Here is a 20021-nt window from a genome sequence, read left to right as displayed (position 1 = left end):
GAGGAACTTACTGGGGAAGCACAATAACGACCCAAATCCTTAACATCTGCAGGCCAGTAGTTCTTAAGATTGACCAACAATCCTTGGGCACACAGGAAATCTGTATCAAGCAGAGTTATAGCCACTTTAGCCAGGACGAAGTCCCATGTGAAATGTCGTCCACTTAAGCAGACAGTCACCCATCGTGTCCTTAAGTCTTGCTGCTGTTGGCAGCCTCCAGTGAGGTTTCATCACTCTTTGCCTTCCCTTAATAGGTGATGCAGGCAGCACACTCTCTTGAGCACCCATATGTCCACTACATAGAAATATATGGTGTTGACAGTGGAGATTTCTTGTAGCACGAATTGAGCCTCTGCTTGCATGAACCAAGTGTCACTCTGAAAGTGTGTCCGTAATGAACAGTAGATGATCCTGGCAGCTGGAATCCATGGTGCTCACAGACCTCTGATGTCCCGATGTGCTGGCATTGACAAAGCTGTGAGGTGGTTGGGATTTCCTAGCTTTCCTACCAAAGTGAGCTTGGTGAAAGAACAGGTCTAACATTGTCTGTTTCATAGCCGTGGGCATCCTTACGTTGGGGGCCTTGCTGACCAGGCTTATTGAGGTAGGGAAAGGAAAAGGAATGATGCACTATTCCTTAGCTGAGTGTAGACTATCAGCCACCTTAGCATTAGTGAGGGCTATGCAAACTTGATCTAGCATTTGATACATGAAGAGTTCTTTAAAAATAAAACCTTGATGGTGATTTCCCTGGAGAGATACCATGTGATCCTTTAGCTTGAAGGCTTACCATTGTTGAGACCAGGCAAGAGGGCAACTGTTTTGTGTGCTGAGACTCCGATAATCCAAGAGGCTGTAAAAGGTGAGTTTTTAGTAATGAATATTTATCATGTTCATCCAGATATTCTAATAGACTCACCCTCACCACTTTCTGAGCTGTGGAGTTGCTGAGTAATGCTACTACATAGAAATATTTGGTGATGTCAACAGAGATTTCTTGAAGCATGAGTTCAGCCTCCACTTACACAAATGAAGCAACGGCATTTTGCTCCCAAAACTCTAATGGTTTCAAAGAGACTGCATTGGCCCACATGTTCAATATCTTCGGAACTGTACTAGAGCATCAGGGTCACCAATGACCCTAGGCAGTGCGGCAAATGGCAGCAGTGGCCTTTCCGATCTGGTGCTAGTTTAATTTAGTTTTTTAATTTCATTTGAATTAAATTTAATTTGAAGGCACAATTAGGGTTTCGGGTAATGGATAACAGAGCGACTATCTACCATCGCCAGATCCTGCTACAATACAGAGATCGCCCAAAAACAAACGTTCATGAAAATCTGCTGGGTGGATTGCGCGGCCTCGGCTCGCTGAGAGAATCGGGCCTGCAGTCCTCGGAGTCACCTGATGCCGGTGACCGGAGTTGGGGACGTCGTAAGCAGTGTGCGAGGAAGCGGAAGTGAGGTGAGCGGGCAGGAATCTGTGGCTGGAAAAAAGCAAGTCCTAGCCGGCCGGCTCTCCCGTCCATTCTCCTCTCCAATGGACATTAAATTGGACTACATCTGTGGCAACAAAATACTCGGCGCGAGTACAGAAACGGACGGAATCCCGGGCACAGCCATTCAGCTGATTCAGTGGACTACCAACCTACTGCCCTCTGCTGTGCCTATTGTCTTGTTTATTATTTATTGTAATGCCTGCTCTGTTCTGTGTACTTTATGCAGTCCTGGGTAGGCCTGTATTCTAGTGTAGTTTTTGTGTTGGTTTACATAGTTCAGTGTAGTTTTTGTATTGTTCATGTAGCACCATGGTCCTGAGAAACGTTGTCTCGTTTTTACTGTGTACTGTACCAGCAGTTATTGTCGAAGTGACAATAAAAGCAACTTGACTTGACTTGACCAACGTACTGAAGGGTTTCACAAATAAAACAGTAGAGGTGTTTTATGTTTTATGTTTTAGGTGTATAAAATGATGAGAGGCATTAATTGTTTGGATAGCCAGAGGCTTTTCCCAGCACTGAAATGGCTAACATGAGGCAGCACAGTTATAATGTGCTTGGAGGTAGGTATGGAGGGGATATCAGGGGTGCATTTTTCACACAGAAAGTGGTCTGTGTGTGGAATGCACTGCCTGCAATGGTGGCAGATACAATAGTGTCTTTTAAGAGATAGGTACATGTATTCTAGGAGCCTGTATTCTAGTGTAGTTTTTGTGTTGGTTTACATAGTTCAGTGTAGTTTTTGTATTGTTCATGTAGCACCATGGTCCTGGATAGGCACATGTAGCTTAAAAAATAGAGGGCTATGTGGTAGTGAAATTCTAGGCAGTTTCTAGAGTAGGTTACATGGTCGGCATAATATTGTGGGCCGAAGGGCCTGTAATGTGCTGTAAGTTTCTATGTTCTAAAAACTGTAGCAACTTATTTATTGAACACCAAAAAACTAAACTCAAAGCATGCTAAAAACCCTTTACGTCATCATGTCAGACTAGCTTTTTAAAGTGAAAGCCCAACTCAATGTTGGTGTTGTGAATTATATACATCTCCACCAGTTACATTACCCTATACTCTCTTTAACATCTCCACCTCCTTCTATTTCTCTCTGCAGTTTGAAGTTGCTCCATAATGCACAACTTGCTGTTTCAAATAAGTCAGATCTCGTTCTCATGGTACATCACGATTCCATCCTGGGTTAAGTCCATGCCTGATCAGGATGACAGTTTCCTATTTTCCCGGTCCGAAGCAAATGTGATTCTGAAGACAAAATGTTTCGTGGGTCTCTAATTGTGCAGAGTAGTGGCTTCATTCCCAAAGCTACCCTGACAATTTATTAAAATGAAATAAATAATTTGAAATATTTCACTTCATGAAAATCAACTAAAAGATTTTAACCATCATTAAATAAAACATTAAACAATTTGAAACAGAAAAAAGGGAACTCATCTCCTTCTCTTCCTTGTAGTTCCCATTCACATGCATAAGGTTGTAGATACTGGGCCAGGCCTAACCTCAGGCAGGATCCAAAAGCTGATTCAACAGCATTATGTCATCAAGGTTGACCTCTGCTACCAGATACTTGGGGGTGGGGGTGGGGAAGGGGGATGGGTCCAGCAGCAGAGTGTACAATACATTACAGCATACTTACTTTCTAACTTTGCAACTTCTGTGTTTGACTCTGCATGTGTAGAATTCCTCGACTTGCTGCCACTTAAATTGATAAATACCAGTTGCCCCACTTGGAATTTACCATCATAATCCAGACCAATATCTTGGCAAGTAGTCCAATGTCAGATCATGCTCAGCAACACTCCTGTGAAGTACTTGGCAATGTTTTATAACATTAAAAGTGTTATTTTAATGCAAGTTGCTGGTACTGAAGTGCTTCAAAGCCAACAAATTACATCTGACATTTAGGCATGTTATTCAGGCTGTTAAAGTGAAAACTTTATTCTTTTATCAAATAAGTTTCAAAAATACTTGAAAACTTTTTATCCCCAATTTTCCTTTCCTGAAGTTGTTGGCTCGCACAGAGCATCGGATGAGCAATCATTTTCCATGCATGAACCTAAGGAAGTCAATTAAAGCAAGTCAGATCTTATCCTCAGTAAGAGTTGCAGCGCACAGTGAGGCCAGAAACTTGGCTTATTCCGCTTGACTATTTAATGGATGCACTGTCACACTGGGTCAGTTACATCAACACTGAATGGGAAAGGGTTGACACCTTCGGGTCTCTTTAACGACATGCTGGAAAAGCAACACCTCATATTCCATCGATGAAACCTTCAATCTGATGGCATGAACAAAGATTTTTCCCCTCCCCATTCTTTCTTCTTCTATTCCCCAATCTGACTTATTACCTCTTCTCCTCATCCCCCGGTGCTCCTCTTTCTTCCCTTTCTCCCGTGATTCACTCCTCTCACCTATCAGATCCTTTCTTCTCCAATGTTTACCTTTCCTACCTACCTGACTTCACTATTACCTTCTATCTAGTCATCCTTCCCCTCCCCCTATCTTTTGATTCTGGCATCCTCCCCCCTACCCTTAGTCCTGAAGAACAGTCACTGTGCTAAACAACTGTCTATTCATTTCCATAGATTCTGCCTGACCTGCTGAGTTCCTCCAGCATTTTGGGAGAGTTTCACAAGAGTTCCACTTTGACTTTGACCAGAGCTGCAAAGTCTGATTGGGAGCATTTGCAGAGATGTGGTCACATACATGATAGCTGAAAGCTCATTATAATCTAGATATATAGTAACAAAAGACTTTGAAATTGGGTAGGCTTTCTACTGGTTTACGAGAGCATAGATGATGCAGAAAATTCAAAGGTACTCCACGCATAAGCAAAATTAGGAATGAAAGAGCAGTAAAGGGATCCGATCATGGGAAATGGTTCCAAAGATAGGAAACTGAAGGTGAGAGAAACATTGACAAACCTTTGTAACTAAGAGTAATTGGCGATATTGGAACAGTCTGAGTCCTGTAAATGTTCTCAGCTCAACATGTAAAATTATTTCACTAGGAATACACATATAATTGAAAAATAAAGCAGCACCTTCATAGAATGTCATAGTCATAGAGACACAGAAACAAGTCCTTTGGACCACAGAAACAGATCATGCCAAAATAATATTCTGCCTGGTCCCATCGACCTGCATCTGGACCATAGCCCTCCAAGCCTTTTCCATCCATGTATTTATTTAATTTTTCTTAAATGCTGCAATCAATCACCACTTCTTTTGGCAGTTGATTCCACACTCTCACCACCCTCTGAGTGAAGAAGTTACCCTCCTCATGTTTCTCTTAAGCATTTTACCTTTCACCAATGACCTCTAGTTATAGTCTCACCCAACCTCAGCAGATAAAAGCCTGCTTTCATTTATCCCTCATAATGATAGAAATGACAACAGGATAAAGTGCTGCTGGAATTCTCATGTTATTTCATTTCGATGCAAACACTTCTACATTTCAATTTTTATTTTACAAATACACGTATCTTTCTGTTTTAAGGTGATGATTTAGTCTGTATTGGAATAGTCACAAATGGCAAAACATCTCATGATTTAACAGTGCACTATACAAATGCTATTTCCTTTCCCTAATGATTTTTCTAGTAGAATACTAGTGATGTTCTTTCTCCTCTTTTTGTTTGTACACGAGCAGAATTAGAGTATTTTTCCAAATTGCCCATATTAAAACACACTATTTCACTTACTGGATTTTCCTGTCTCGGTATGATACCCATACTGAATTTCAGTTTGCTTCACATTCTTCCAATCTCCTGAGCTCTAGTTTCCCCAAAGGTTGAGGTGCAATACCTTTCTTGCACCTCCCAATCTTTAGTTCCCCTGTCCAACTGTTTGCTATTTCTCCCAGTACTCTGCTTTTTATGGTAATCCCCAACTTTCACCATATCCATACACACCCCTCTCTTTATCCCATTCTCTCATAAATCACATTCTCTAATCTCCTTCTCAACTGCCACCATCCCATTTACCACAAGAGTTTTAAGATCCTCTTTGCCTTCGGAATTACATTCACTCTTCACTTCCTGTTTAGTAATTAGTCACATCACGCCAGCAGGCAGGGTTAAAAAAGGATTTTTTAAACCAGTGAAGGCTGTGAAGTGAGGAGTGTTCTGAGTGTACTAAATTTAAACCATGAGAGCCTACTATGTCTAGAACGTCCATGTCCCAGATTGGGAGAGTTGCCAATTCCAACTCAAAAGCAAAGAGATCTGATCTCTGGAGTTTCTTGATATTCGAGGCATTAATATCAGAAAGTTAATTGCATTTGTTCATAGAAGGATTGTTTACTGCTGCTCCTTTCATCATTATATTAGCTTAAAAACTGTGGAGATTACTCTTCAAGAACCAACATTGACGGTGGTATCAGATTCCAGAACAGACAGCATTTGTGTAATCAAGTATCAGATCTTCTCTCCACCTTCCTTTCTGCTGTCCCATTTGGCTCTATCTCCTTTTCTGTTTGTCTGCTTCCACCTAACATCCAGCCACCTGTTTCCCAATTCTACCTTCACCCTCCGCAACCTGAATAAGTCTTCAACCCTCCTCAGTCCACCAATCAGCTGCACGTGCCACCTCACCACTCCCCCTCTCATTAATATGCCGACTGTCTTCTCTCTTCCCCCTCAAACCTGATGCAGCCTTTCAACACAAAATATCAACCATTCCTTCCCCTGCCAACCCCTTCACTGTTGTAGCTTAACTTGCTGTAGAATTTTGTCCTAATGATAAAAAAGGGGCTTTCATTATATTCTTATATTTCAGGAGTGTCTGAACTTCAAATTTAGCTGAGGCCTCAAGTAGTGATTCATAAATGCAAGCTCTTTTTTATATATGAATTTGCCCTTTTCCTTAGTGAAAACATTTAGAAATGAGCCAGGATAAGTTGATGTTTTGGTGCCACCTAGTGTTGTTAGACCACTCCTGTGAATAGAAAGCAGGCATTGTCTTTAGCTCTTCAAACAATTTAATGACTAAGTAGGTGGAGGAAGTTCAAAACTTGCTTTAGAGGATTTGTTTCTTAGAATTATGGTTTGTAAATAAAACTTCAAATGTGCATGAAGTTTGTAGTTTTTGTTTCTAATGCCTTGCTTAAAGCTAGCCACAGCTAAATTATGCAGAATTTATAGGATAGAATGTAAAACATAAGAGAATTACTTCCTGCTAGGTTAGGATTGAGAAACAAAGAAAGGGGATAAAGATTTCATTTATATTTTGCTCTATAAAACTTTATGGTCCTCCATAATAACTTAAAGTCAAAGGAAGAATTTCTGAACAGCAGAATAGTAGTGGAAAAATAAACACTGAACTCAATAGTTAACATTGTTTGGTATTGTGACGTGGATGGAGCAGTGCAGGCCTGAGATCTAGTGGACATAGTATGAGTTTTAAAGAGTCAAAATTTCAGACAGAGTCTATACATTGGCCCAAAATGTTGACTCTTTATTCCTCTCCATAGATGCAGTCAGATCTGCTGAGTTCCTCCAGCATTTTATATGCATTACTTTGGATTTCGAGCATCTGCAAAATCTCATATATTAATTGAATGAGTTTTGACAGAATTTTCTAAAATTCTTTATGGCATTGAAGTTCAGGAAAAATGCATTTGCTTAGATACTAAAATTCATTTGGACTTTGAATATCCTGCACATTGTTATGGTTAACCATGCCAGACACCTTCTTGCTGAGGCCATTGATGTCTGGCAGAATATACAGAGAATAAAGTTCATGTCATCGCACAGCTTGCATCGTTGTACTGGCATATTTTATTCTACAAATCTGGAGCTTTTGAGTTGCCAACATTGTGCTGTAAAAATCAGACACAGTATTTGGACACATAACACATCTATGACACACTTTTATGATCGTATATTCTTTTTCCATCAGATACGGTAAGATTACAGATGGACTGAATATCAGTGCTTGGCTATTGACTTGCTTAAGTAAAGCTTTTAAAATGCAATTCTTACCTTTTTTGGTATCAGATGTGAGCATCCCTTTTCTGAAATCATCACAGAAGTAGTAGTCAATACATTGGCTGTGTTCATCTTCTGACCAGTAGATTGCAGTTTGACTTTGTAGTTTGGATTGAGGTCCATTTTGGAATCCAATGAATTACTTTTTTTGTCCTTAGGTTCTTAGAAAGTAAAGCATTGGAATCAATATAAATTATTATTCACTTCTGAGACAGGTGAGAATATTTAGCAGCAAGCACTTGTTTTTGAGTCAGCTACTGGTACAGTTATGTTTTTAATTAAATTAATATAGTTTTCTGTAGAAGTAAATCATTATCAGGTCCTTGAAACCCTCTTTCTAATTGTTAACAATTTGTGTATTTTGCCAAGAATATCATCAGTAACAAGATATCAATAAATGGTCTTTAAGTAGATACTTAAAATTTTAATCTTCTAGTCGAATGGGCTATGAATGACAAATTGCCCATCTCCATGCTGGAATTAATAATGTAACCTCTTAGTGGATGAGATGCCATGGTCTATGATTATTGCATTCTCAGGTAGTCAGAGATACCAATGTGAGAAGTATTGATCACCCTCTAAGATCAGGTGTTGAACTAGTACATCACAATTCTGAATTTTCAAACCATTGTCTGGATTTACCAGTTTCAGTATTGCATTCTTGCATTATTCTGATCTTTTCTATTCCTATCCCATGTGGGGCATTATGATTAGGATTGAGGGACATGGACAGTTTACCTGATTCATTGTCATGTGTGATGTTTGACGGACAGCTCACAAAATGTGTTCCTTGGTTTGATAAATCTGAAGAGAGGAAATCTTTTGCTTCGGTAATGTCATTTGAATCTTTGGTATTGTCCTTCACATTTTGATCTGAATGCTGGAATTGACAAAAAAGAATTCAAATATTTTATTCTGTGTAATAATGAATGAAGGGAAAAAAAAGAACCCAGCATGAAATGGTTAATAAAACCCAGGAAAGCAAATCCACAAACTGTATTAATACAAATTCATTTTAAGCAATCTATGGTTCCAATAAATGATCCTTAGGGAAACTTACCATCAGTATACAGATTAATTAAACCATCAAACCACTGGTCTTAAATCAAGAATAAATAGAACTGGAAAGAGATGAATTCAGAATTAATCCCATGCTTTGATGTTGATGTTGAAATTGAAAGAGTTATTGATCTTACAGCAGAATGTCTAATCCAAGTTACAATAGGAGAAATTATGGTGGAGATATGCTGGAGGAAATTTTAAATGCAGCTAGTGACTTCAAAAGTTCAAAAGTTCATTTATTTTCAAAGTATACAGCTCTGAAATTGTTCTGCTCCAGATAGCCACAGAACCAAGAAAGAAAAATAGAATGTCAACACAATCATCAACCCCCAAATCCCTTCTCCTCACACAAAATATGAACAAAAATGGAACAGGCACATCATCCCTCAAATCCCCCTCCCCTGCATAAAAAAACAAGAAAAATTGGACGATATACACAGAATATAAAAACTGTAAGATTGAAAAAAAAGTCCATTGTCCAAGTCCATATCCAAAATGCAGAAATCTTGGATAATGCTCTCCAGGCAAAAAGGCAGCCTGTCCCCTCTCCAGCAACAGAGCGATTCTACCAGTGATCAAAGAGCGTTCTCCCGTCTCCGGCAGTAGAGTGAACCCGCCAGTGCTCAAAAGGCAGGCAGCTAGCGTTCACCTTCCATATTGGCCTCAATGTTTCAACCTCCCTCGTCATTTTAATTGGCAAACAATGGAAGCTTTAATCGATGAAACGGAGTCAAAGATCGCCTTCCATAGCCTTCTTGTCATGAAGTTCGCACATGCTGCCACTACCTCCTGGAATTCTCTCATAGACTCCGAATGCTGAAGACCCAAACGCTCTCCAAGCAGCAAATCACAGGCTTGAACTGTTCCAGAATCACATTCAAGATGAAAAACAAATGTAAAAGACATAAAAGAAGTAAAATATATGATTTCATGGTTTATCCAAAAGATGTTGACCATATGGGCATTGTACGCAGATGTCACGTGACTGTAAAATGATTCTTGATTATGGATAAACTATCTCTTTCATCTTCAATGGAGGATTATCATGATTATTTTAGAAAAGTGGTGTTGTGTATTTGCAACCTATCTTAGGACCTAATTAGATTGTGCATATGTCATGACTCAACACTTCATGCTCTGAATGTGTCTTTGTTTCTCATTCTCACTTCCATGCTCCCCCACATGACGTGTTCTTCTGCCCCAGACTAATGACATCACCGTGTCAAACAAGTGTCAAACTACATTAACTAACTTTATCATTCCAATACACTACATCCCTCATTTCCTGAGAAATGAACTTCAATGTTTTAGAACACATTTAACTCAGATTTAACCATTTCAATTCAACACATATTCTCTGATATGCATGACTATAACCAACACATTTTCTGTTTCAACTTATTGATAACTCTGGAACTGAAAACTTAATTTTCAACTTACAACAGTTTTCATTGTTTCAAAAACCACAACTTAAAGCTCTACTTCAATACAAGTTCATTAAACTCCAGAGGTTGTTTTCTCACCCTCTGAGGTCTCACGACCAGTTTCTCTTTGATTTCAATGTATGGTAATAACTTTTGCTCATTGTGAACTTGAGCTTGTCTGTAACTGTCCACCATATTGTTCTCCGGTTCTGGTACCTCATTGTCAAGTCCTTGAATTTCCTGAATTTTGTCAAAAGTCTCTCTTGTGTTGTATGTTTTAATGTGTGGTGTTCCTTGCATGCTCCTCTCCAGATTCAACTACCTCTTGATTTCCTGTTTTCCTCACCAGCCTGTGAGGTGTTGTGTTGAAATGTGGAGTGAATTTGTCCACTTTTCTTTGCTGGATAGGCACAGTAACCCCAACTTCTGCAGTGGATTCCTGTGCTCCTCTGTGACTGTCTGCGTACAACTTGTACTTTCCTCTTCGTTCTGCGTCCTGTACTTCCAGTTCTGCTGTGTGGATCTCCTTGACGTCCGGTAACTTCCCCCTCATTTTGCACTTGTAGAGAAGTTTGGCAGGACTTTTCCCTGTTTGTCATGTTCCCCACATCTGTACACAGACACGTACTTTCTCAGTTCATATTTCCAGTCAAGTCCTTCTGCTTGTGAAATCCCAGTCCTTTTCATCAGCAATGCATTTTGGTGCTCCACTTCACCATTTGCCTGAGCCCACTTTGGTGCTGTTTCCAGGTGTCTGATCCATTACTCTCACAATATTCCTTGAACTGTTCAGATCTGAATTGAGGTCCATTATCTGATTTGATAGATTTGGGCAGATATAAAAATGTTCTCCAGACTGTCAGTAACTCGCTCTACAGCTGCAAAATGTCATGTTATAAAATTGGCTGCAGTAATCAACTACTACTAGAATGGAATGGTTTGTTGGTAATGGTCTAAGCCAGGGGTCAGCAACCTTTACCACTGAAAGAGCCACTTGGACCCGTTTCCCACAGAAAAGAAAACACTGGGAGCCGCAAAACCCGTTTGACATTTAAAATGAAATAACACTGCATACAACGTTTTTTTTTGCCTTTATGCTATGTATAAACAAACTATAATGTGTTGCATTTATGAAATTGATGAACTCCTGCAGAGAAAACGAAATTACATTTCTGCATGCAACAAAAACATTTTGAACTCCGAAAAAAAGACGTTGGGTTGAAAGTTACTTTTAAGTAAAATATTCAATGTCTATTTGAGTCCTTCTTGTATTTATGAAAAACGCTGAACTTAAATTTTCCGCCAGCAGCAAACCAAAAATAACGTCAGCCAGCTGTCATCCTGAAAAATGAAAGGACTATTTCACTGAACAATGAAAAAATATGAATATAAGTAAAATAATAGGCAATTAAAATATTTATCATACTTGGTTAATGGGATTTCTGCTCCTGGACCTCAGCGCACAGCGTCTGCACATCAGGGCTGTATGATGTCACCTTCATCTTTACACAGGATCGCAAGCTGTCATCTGTGAGGTTTTCAATATCACTCCATTTGTGTTTCTGAGCAAGAACGGCCTTCTGACGGGCAACATCTTCAAGGTCTGCTGTCAAGCGTCTAAACTTGGACACCCATATGTCTTTGTCGGCTATGTCGGCCAGTTCCATCTCAAGATCAGGTTGACTCACACCTGCCAATGCAGTCGTATTCAGTAGGGAAGGATCGATGCTTAAGGGAGTGACCGGGAAGGATAATGTGTTTTTTTCCTCTCTGAACTCACAGAAGCGTTTCCCAAATGATGTTTGCATTGCGATGATTGCAGAATGTAAATACTCCGAAATTATCATGTCGTGACCTTGTTTGAACTCTCTCAAATTGGGGAAGTGAGACAAAGTGCCTTTCTGTAAATCTCTGGCAAGCACTGTCAACTTGCGCTCGAATGCCAAAACATCCTCCAACATGTGCAGGGCTGTACGTCCTTTCCCCTGAAGAGCTGTGTTCAGCGTGTTCAGGTGCGCTGTCATGTCTACCATGAAGTGTAGCTTTTCCAGCCACTCTGGCTGTTCCAGCTCAGGAAAGGTGAGCCCTTTGCTGCCCAGGAAAGTTTTCACTTCTTCCAGACACGCGACAAAGCGTTTCAGCACCTTCCGTCTGGACAGCCAGCGATAAAAACACGTTGTAGCGGTGTCAGTAAACTGCAGTCAAAGATAGCTTTATTCGAACTAAACAGCCTTGCTTTTAAGCCTCCCTCAACCCAGCCCCCATGGACGCAGATGCTGCAAAAGACGCGTACTCACAAACCCCCGTAGGCTATCTCCCTTAGCCGGAATGCTGGCTAATTGTGAGCCGTTTCGGATGTGGCAGGAAATGTGTCGCTACACTTAGGTTGTACAAGATCACCATAATTACATTTCAAAAGCTAACAAACTAACATAAAATACATTTTAATTAAATACTGACCAATTATTTCCCAAAGCCACAGGGAGCCGCAGCACAGAGGTGAAAGAGCCACAAATGGCTCGGGAGCCGCAGGTTGCCGACCCCCGGTCTAAGCAAATCAACAGCTACATCCTGCCAAGGACCAACTGGAAATGGTGTCAGTTTTAGTGGTTCTGGAGGGTTGGGTCTAGATACAGTTTGACAGTCACGGCGAGTTTTGCAGTATTTCTCAGCTGCTTTATCCATACCAGGTCACCATACCTTGGTTCTGAGAGGCTGTTTTGTACCAACTATTCCAAAGGGTCTTTTGTGAGCCAGGGCGAGTGCCCGTGTGTGCAAGGATTTATGTAACACAATCCTTGTCCCTCTGAGGGTAAGATGACTCACTACACACACCTCATTTGCAAAGGACACATATTCCTTACAGTTCTCAAAGCGTCTATTCATGATGGCTTTATGCATCTTCTGCTGCTCTGGATTGGTGGCTGATGCTCTCTCTGCTTCTCATGTTGTCAGGGCTTTAGGCACAGCACTCATATTCCTTTGAATCCTGTTTGTGTCTCTCTTTTTAAGCAGACAGTGGGTCTGCAATGTTCTGTTTTCCTGGCATGTGTATGACTCTGTAGTCATATGGTTGCAATCTCAAGACCCATCACTCTGCGTATTTGCCTGGTTTAGATCTTGGACTGTAAATCATCTCCAAATGTTTGTGATCAGGCCATATTTTTCCCCATACAAGTAAGGATGAAGTCTTTCACAGGTCCATACCAGTGCTACTGCTTCTCATTCTGTTAGTGAGTATTTTTGTTCACAGTCTATTGGACTATGGCTCACATAGCAGACAGTACCATTTCTTCATTTTGTTTTTATATGAATACTGTCCCCAGACCAACTGGACTGGCATCTGCTATTAATTTAATTGGTGCATTTTTATCAAAATAGGCCAATATACCTGTTCTTGCTAGCTCTTCTTTTAGAGCTTCGAATGCTTGTTTCTGTTCTTCTCCGAACTCGAACCGGGTGTCCTTCCTGGACAATCGCCTCAGTGGTTCTGATGAAGTTGCAAACTGTGGTATGAATCTGCTGCTGTAGCCAACAAGACCTTTGGAACACCTCACTTCTGTGGCATTTTGTGGTTCATGAGCCTCCATTACTGCTCACGCTCTCTCCTCAGTTGGTCTGATGCTTTTCTGTGACAAGAGAATTCCCAAGAAAACTAATCTGTCCATGTTGAACTGACATCTCTCCAGGTTCAGTGTCAATCAACTCTCTGTGAGTCTCTTTAAGTGTACAGTCTGTCGTCATGCAGTTTTTGGTTAGGCACGTGTAAAATCACATCATCTGAGATGTTCTCAACTCTTTTGACTCCAGCTAAAGCATTTGCTGTCTCATGCTGGTACTGCTCACTGACTGATGACACACCGAACATCAGTCTCTTGTACCTATACACCCCATTACACACAGCAAATATGGTTATTGTGGTCAAACTACATATACCTGTCTGGACACCCCCCCCCCCCCCCGCTGACTGCTCCTGTGGCTCCTCCCACAGACCCCTGTATAAAGGCGATTGGAGGCACTGCTCCCCCCTCAGTCTCCAGGATATTGCATGATGGTCTCTTGCTGCTGACTGCTCTCTTCCAGCTAATAAAAGCCTATCTCTCTCCTCACGTCTCCGAGAGTTATTGATGGTGCATCAGTTATCTCCCTAGATCCTGGAGTCAGTTCTAGCTGGTGATAGCCCATTTTCAAGTCTAGTTTGCTAAACACTGCAGCTTCATTCATACCCTGTGGTATCTCATCTACAGTGGAGTGGGATATTTCTCCCTCACAAATGCTTCATTTTCCCTTCTGATCTCTAGGCACATTCCGACGTCCTTGTCGGGTTTTGGTTAAATTACTATTGAGTTTCCCAAGGAACTGGGCCTTCAACTTTCTCGATAATGTCCATTTTCTTCAGTGTGCAAATTTTTTTTCTTGACAGCCTCCCTTAAGTTGTAAGGTATTCATCTGAGTATCACAGACTTAACCTTTGGATCAATGTACAAGCTGATCTGCTTAGCGTTCAGCCTTCCTACTCCTTCAAACACTTCTGGTTACTGCAGCTTAACTGACTCGTTAATGTCTATCACTGCTGACACATTCTCTCTAATCTTTAACATACCCAGTTTTGTAGCTGTTTTTCTACCTCGGAGTGGTTCACCATTGCCTTTTATCACGATGAACTCTGCCTGGTCTGTTCTAATTCCAATACTTATTTCACATTCAAACACCCCCTTAACCTCCAGTGAAGTGCTAGATGAATATGGGGACAGCTTTCTCTTATGCTTCGGAATATATGAATGGCACTTTATCTTTTCTGACTTAAGTTTTCCCCCTCACAGTTTCACTGAGTGTATTACTCCTGGCTCCTGAATCTAACTTGCACAGATTTACACCCACTACACTAAAAGTAATTTTTTCAGATGACTCTGTCTCATTAACAACAAATGCAAATTACTTCTGTTCAGCCTCAGCATTGTTCACTTTTGTGTGTTTAATCCTTTTGTCCGGTACATTTTTGCAAAGTGGTCACTTCCAATGCATTCTCTGCACGTTCATCCATGAGCTGGGCACATTGGATCTCTACCCAGGTGATCTGTGTTTCCACATCTGTGGCATTTCCTTTCATCTGAATTAGTATCCTGTCTTCTTGCCATGTGTTCTGTCCTCACAGTGTGAAACACTGTGCACAGGCTCTGGTTGGCTCCCTTGAAGTGACATGGCTGACAACTGTTCCTCTACTTTATCAGATTGTGCCGTTACTTTCAGTGTGCGGACAAGTGTTAGACACTGCATATTCTCCAGTAGTTTTCCCCGCATAGAGACTGAGTTACATTTTCTAATACGGCATCCCTGAATTGGTTGTCTGTGTCAATTAGAAAAGCAAGTAGAGAACTGTTAAATCATCTCACCTTGCTTTTGGGCAAGATGATGAAAATGCTGATGGGCAAACGTAGTGCTGACCTGGGGAATGAAGTAAGCATTCAACACATCCACGGCTGCCACCTAGTCTGTGACTTGTCCCATGTTTGGTAGTGTTGAGAATATATCCTGCACACCTGGTCCTGCAAGGTGCAACAGTAGTGCTCTGCATCTTTGTTTTGTCTTTTCTGTTGCGTTATCGTCCACTATCAGTCCTTTACTGTCGGCATAAAGTTCAAATGAGATGAGCCACCGTGTCTAGCTTGGACCTATCATTGCTGGCTCCACAAAACATTGAAAGTTTTGGATCCCTAATTCCTCTATTCTTAACAACTTACTTTCAAATTCTGTATCCTCGTCACCACTGTTGTGTATTTGCAACCTATCTAAGTACGTAATTAGACAGTGCATATATCATGACTCAATGCCTTATGCTCTGAATGTGCCTTTATTTCTCATTCTTGCTCCCATGCTCCCTCACATCGCATGTTGTTCTGTCCCAGACTGATGACATCTTCACCATACTTGACAAGTGTCAAATTACATTAACTGGTCTTACCATTTCAGTACACGACAGGCAGCATGTTGCCTATTTTCCTTCTGCCTCTGTGATGTGCCTTAGATGTCTTTTATTGTATTAAGCATGTTATATCAATCAAAGGTGTCCTTGTAAAGGATCAGTAACTGTGTGGTCTACACTGAAGTTGCTACCTGACCAAATGAATTATGCCAAAGAAGGTAAAAGGCTGTAAGTAGATGATGTCTGGGTAGTTGGACAAAAGAAATAGTTATACGTGCCTGCATTAGATGAACTCCATTGAACTTTGAATCATTTTTTGATCTCTCATTTTGTAACAATCATTACAGGGGTGCCACTTTACTACGTGAGCTAATTGAAGCTGTGGCTCTTAATAGGGCCACACCTGTGTAGATTAATTGTTTAATTTAAACTAGTTGATGTGCAAAAATACCAAATGAGTGGTAGACTTAAATGAATGAACAGTAATACGTAGCTATACACAATTATTGCCTCCAATTCAGCTATCATTTCTGCTAAAACTGAAAAAAAATACTCAAAATATTCCATGTAATTCACAAATTCTCATGATTTTGCTCTGCTTTTGCTGATGTAGTATCTTTTAAAGGCTAAAGTTTAACTTCCTGGCCCTAGTATCTGAATATTACGGATGCCCGATGCCTTCTTTTGTAATCACCCTGAGTTTCTAATTTCCATAACTGGATTGGGGAGCATATCCTATGAGAATAGGTTGAGTGAACTTGGCCTTTTCTCCTTGGAGAGACAGAGGGGGAGAGGTGACCTGATAGAGGTGTATAAGTTAATGAGAGGCATTGATCGTGCAGATCGTCAGAGGCTTTTTCCCAGGGTTGAAATGGCAAACACGAGAGGGCACAGTTTTAAGGTGCTTAGAAGAAGGTAAAGAGGAGATGTCAGGGGCAAGTTTTTTACACAGAGGGTGGTGAGTGTGTGGAATGGGCTGCTGCCAACAGTGGTGGAGGTGGATTAAGAGATTCCTGGACAGGTACAAGGAGCTTAGAAAAATAGAGGGCTGAGGGTAACCCCCAGGTAATCTCTAAAACAAATACATGTTTGAGTCGGCCTTGTGGGCCAAAGGGCCTGTATTGTGCAGTAGGTTTTCTATGTTCCTATATTTCTAACTGCTTTTTCAATCATCCCCCTCTCTTTGTTCCACCTTTGTCATACACCACTGAGTTTCTTCCCTAAACTTACCACCTCACCATTTCCTTTCCTTTTCAAATCAACCATTTCAGTAATCCTTTGGACAACCTTCTGAACTTTTATTGCTTTGGCTTGTTGCCGAATTTCCCGCAACTCTATAAAGTGCTTTGGGATGTTTTTCTTAGTAAAGCTCTGACATGTTACTGGGATAAAGAATTGCTAACCATGTGGTCTTGATTGTGCTGAGTGAGTGTGAAGGCCTGGGAGGGGATAGGAACATACTCCTACATAGCTACATAGATTATCATCTATAAGAGCGACACAGGTTATAATCAAACTGGAATGATCCATGAATATCAGAAGCTAGAGAAATGTCAGCCTGATTTAGAAGAGAGTGTAACAGGCTGTAGTGTCACTGGGCAGTGACGACAGAAGCCAGGAGTGGCAAGGTTGTGAAAAACAAAACACGAGTGTTCAAGAAAATGACAGGCAAACACTTCAAGTCCCAGGAACAAAGTTAATGACACAAATACCAAACAGTGGTAGAAGTATAGACTCAAGATAATTCTAGTCCAATAATGTAAACTCAATTTATTCTGGATTGTTAAAAATTCATATTCTGCCCATGAAATATCTAAGAAAATCATAATATTTAATGAAACAGTACAAAGCTGAGTAACTCTTCACAGGGATTTGTTTTATTAGTATTCATCCGAAAAACTTTCCTTTAAAGCTATTCCCAATGCTGTCTTAACATTGGCGTTAACCCATTTAAAATGCTTGGTTTGAGCAAGTCTCACATATGCCGATTAGCTGGAAAAAATTAAAAGCTGGATATAGGGAAAGAGCTGGCTTTAGGGAATGGGCTGGATGTAGGGAATGAGCTGGATGTAGGGAATGAGCTGGATGTGGAGAATGAGCTGGATGCAGGGAATGAGCTGGATATAGGGAATGAGCTGGATGTAGGGAATGAGCTGGATGCAGGGAATGAGCTGGATGCAGGGAATGAGCAAGATGCAGGGAATGAGCTGGATATAGGGAATGGGCTGGATGTAGGGAATGGGCTGGATGTAGGGAATGGGCTGGATGCAGGTAATGAGCTGGATATAGGGAAGGTTCTGGATGTAGGAAATGAGCTGGATATAGGGAATGAGCTGGATGTAAGGAAAGAGCTGGATGTAGGGAATGGGCTGGATGTAGGGAATGAGCTGGCTGTAGGGAATGAGCTGGATGTAGGGAATGAGCTGGATGTAGGGATTGAGCTGGATATAGGGAATGGGCTGGATATAGGGAATGATCTGGATGTAGGGAATGAGCTGGATGTAGGGAATGGGCTGGATGTAGGGAATGAGCTGTCTGTAGGGAATGAGCTGGATGTAGGGAATGAGCTGGATGTAGGGATTGAGCTGGATATAGGGAATGGGCTGGATATAGGGAATGATCTGGATGTAGGGGTTGAGCTGGATGTAGGGAATGGGCTGGATGTAGGGGTTGAGCTGGATGTAGGGAATGAGCTGGATGTAGGGAATGGGCTGGATGTAGGGAATGGGCTGGATGTAGGAAATGAGCTGGCTGTAGGGAATGAGCTGGATGTAGGGAATGAGCTGGCTGTAGGGGTTGAGCTGGATGTAGGGAATGGGCTGGATGTAGGGGTTGAGCTGGATGTAGGGAATGAGCTGGATGTGGAGAATGAGCTGGATGTAGGGATTGAGCTGGATGTAGGGAATGAGCTGGATGTAGGGATTGAGCTGGATGTAGGGAATGAGCTGGATGTAGGGATTGAGCTGGATGTAGGGAATGGGCTGGATGTGGAGAATGAGCTGGATGTAGGGATTGAGCTGGATGTAGGGAATGAGCTGGATGTAGGGATTGAGCTGGATGTAGGGAATGAGCTGGATGTAGGGATTGAGCTGGATGTAGGGATTGAGCTGGATGTAGGGAATGAGCTGGATGTAGGGATTGAGCTGGATGTAGGGAATGAGCTGGATGTAGGGATTGAGCTGGATGTAGGGAATGAGCTGGATGTGGAGAATGAGCTGGATGTAGGGATTGAGCTGGATGTAGGGAATGAGCTGGATGTAGGGATTGAGCTGGATGTAGGGAATGGGCTGGATGTAGGGAAATGGGCTGGATGTAGGAAATGAGCTGGCTGTAGGGAATGAGCTGGATGTAGGGAATGGGCTGGATATAGGGAATGATCTGGATGTAGGGAATGAGCTGGCTGTAGGGGTTGAGCTGGATGTAGGGAATGGGCTGGATGTGGAGAATGAGCTGGATGTAGGGATTGAGCTGGATGTAGGGAATGAGCTGGATGTAGGGATTGAGCTGGATGTAGGGAATGAGCTGGATGCAGGGAATGAGCTGGATGTAAGGAATGGGCTGGATGTGGAGAAAGAGCTGGATGTAGGGAATGAGCTGGATGTAGGGATTGAGCTGGGTGTAGGGAATGAGCTGGATGTAGGGATTGAGCTGGATGTAGGGATTGAGCTGGATGTAGGGAATGAGCTGGATGTAGGGAATGAGCTGGATGTAGGGAATGAACTGGATGTAGGGATTGAGCTGGATGTAGGGAATGGGCTGGATGTGGAGAATGAGCTGGATGTAGGGATTGAGCTGGATGTAGGGAATGAGCTGGATGTAGGGATTGAGCTGGATGTAGGGAATGAGCTGGATGTAGGGAATGAGCTGGATGTAGGGATTGAGCTGGATGTAGGGATTGAGCTGGATGTAGGGAATGAGCTGGATGTAGGGAATGGGCTGGATGTAGGGATTGAGCTGGATGTAGGGATTGAGCTGGATGTAGGGATTGAGCTGGATGTAGGGAATGAGCTGGATGTAAGGAATGGGCTGGATGTGGAGAAAGAGCTGGATGTAGGGAATGAGCTGGATGTAGGGATTGAGCTGGATGTGGGGAATGAGCTGGATGTAGGGATTGAGCT

General features: G+C 41.7%; 2 protein-coding genes across 6 annotated transcripts in view; both read right to left on the bottom strand.

Moving 5' to 3' along the window:
- Window positions 1–20021, bottom strand: part of LOC132405624 (uncharacterized) — a 151353-nt gene that overhangs the window by 98636 nt on the left and 32696 nt on the right. For 4 of the 5 annotated variants that reach the window (XM_059990580.1, XM_059990579.1, XM_059990581.1 and 1 more), the window contains exons 4-6: window positions 8233–8374; window positions 7489–7655; window positions 791–853 (exon numbers count right to left, since the gene is read on the bottom strand). In XM_059990580.1, the coding sequence (XP_059846563.1) occupies window positions 791–853; window positions 7489–7655; window positions 8233–8374 (372 nt within the window). The remainder of the gene's footprint in view (window positions 1–790; window positions 854–7488; window positions 7656–8232; window positions 8375–20021) is intronic. The other variant, XM_059990582.1, reaches the window with a different exon arrangement.
- On the bottom strand, window positions 11026–12525 carry LOC132405203 (general transcription factor II-I repeat domain-containing protein 2-like). The gene is made up of 2 exons (XM_059989894.1): window positions 11407–12525; window positions 11026–11321 (listed from the first exon to the last, which is right to left on the bottom strand). The coding sequence occupies exon 1, from the start codon at window positions 12011–12013 to the stop codon at window positions 11411–11413; it is 603 nt and encodes a 200-aa protein (XP_059845877.1). The 5' UTR covers window positions 12014–12525; the 3' UTR covers window positions 11026–11321; window positions 11407–11410.

The sequence above is a fragment of the Hypanus sabinus genome, chromosome 15 (assembly GCF_030144855.1).
Source record: "Hypanus sabinus isolate sHypSab1 chromosome 15, sHypSab1.hap1, whole genome shotgun sequence".
NCBI lineage: Eukaryota > Metazoa > Chordata > Chondrichthyes > Myliobatiformes > Dasyatidae > Hypanus > Hypanus sabinus.
Note: the sequence above shows the minus strand (reverse complement) of the source record. Positions and strands in the feature narration are given on the sequence as shown.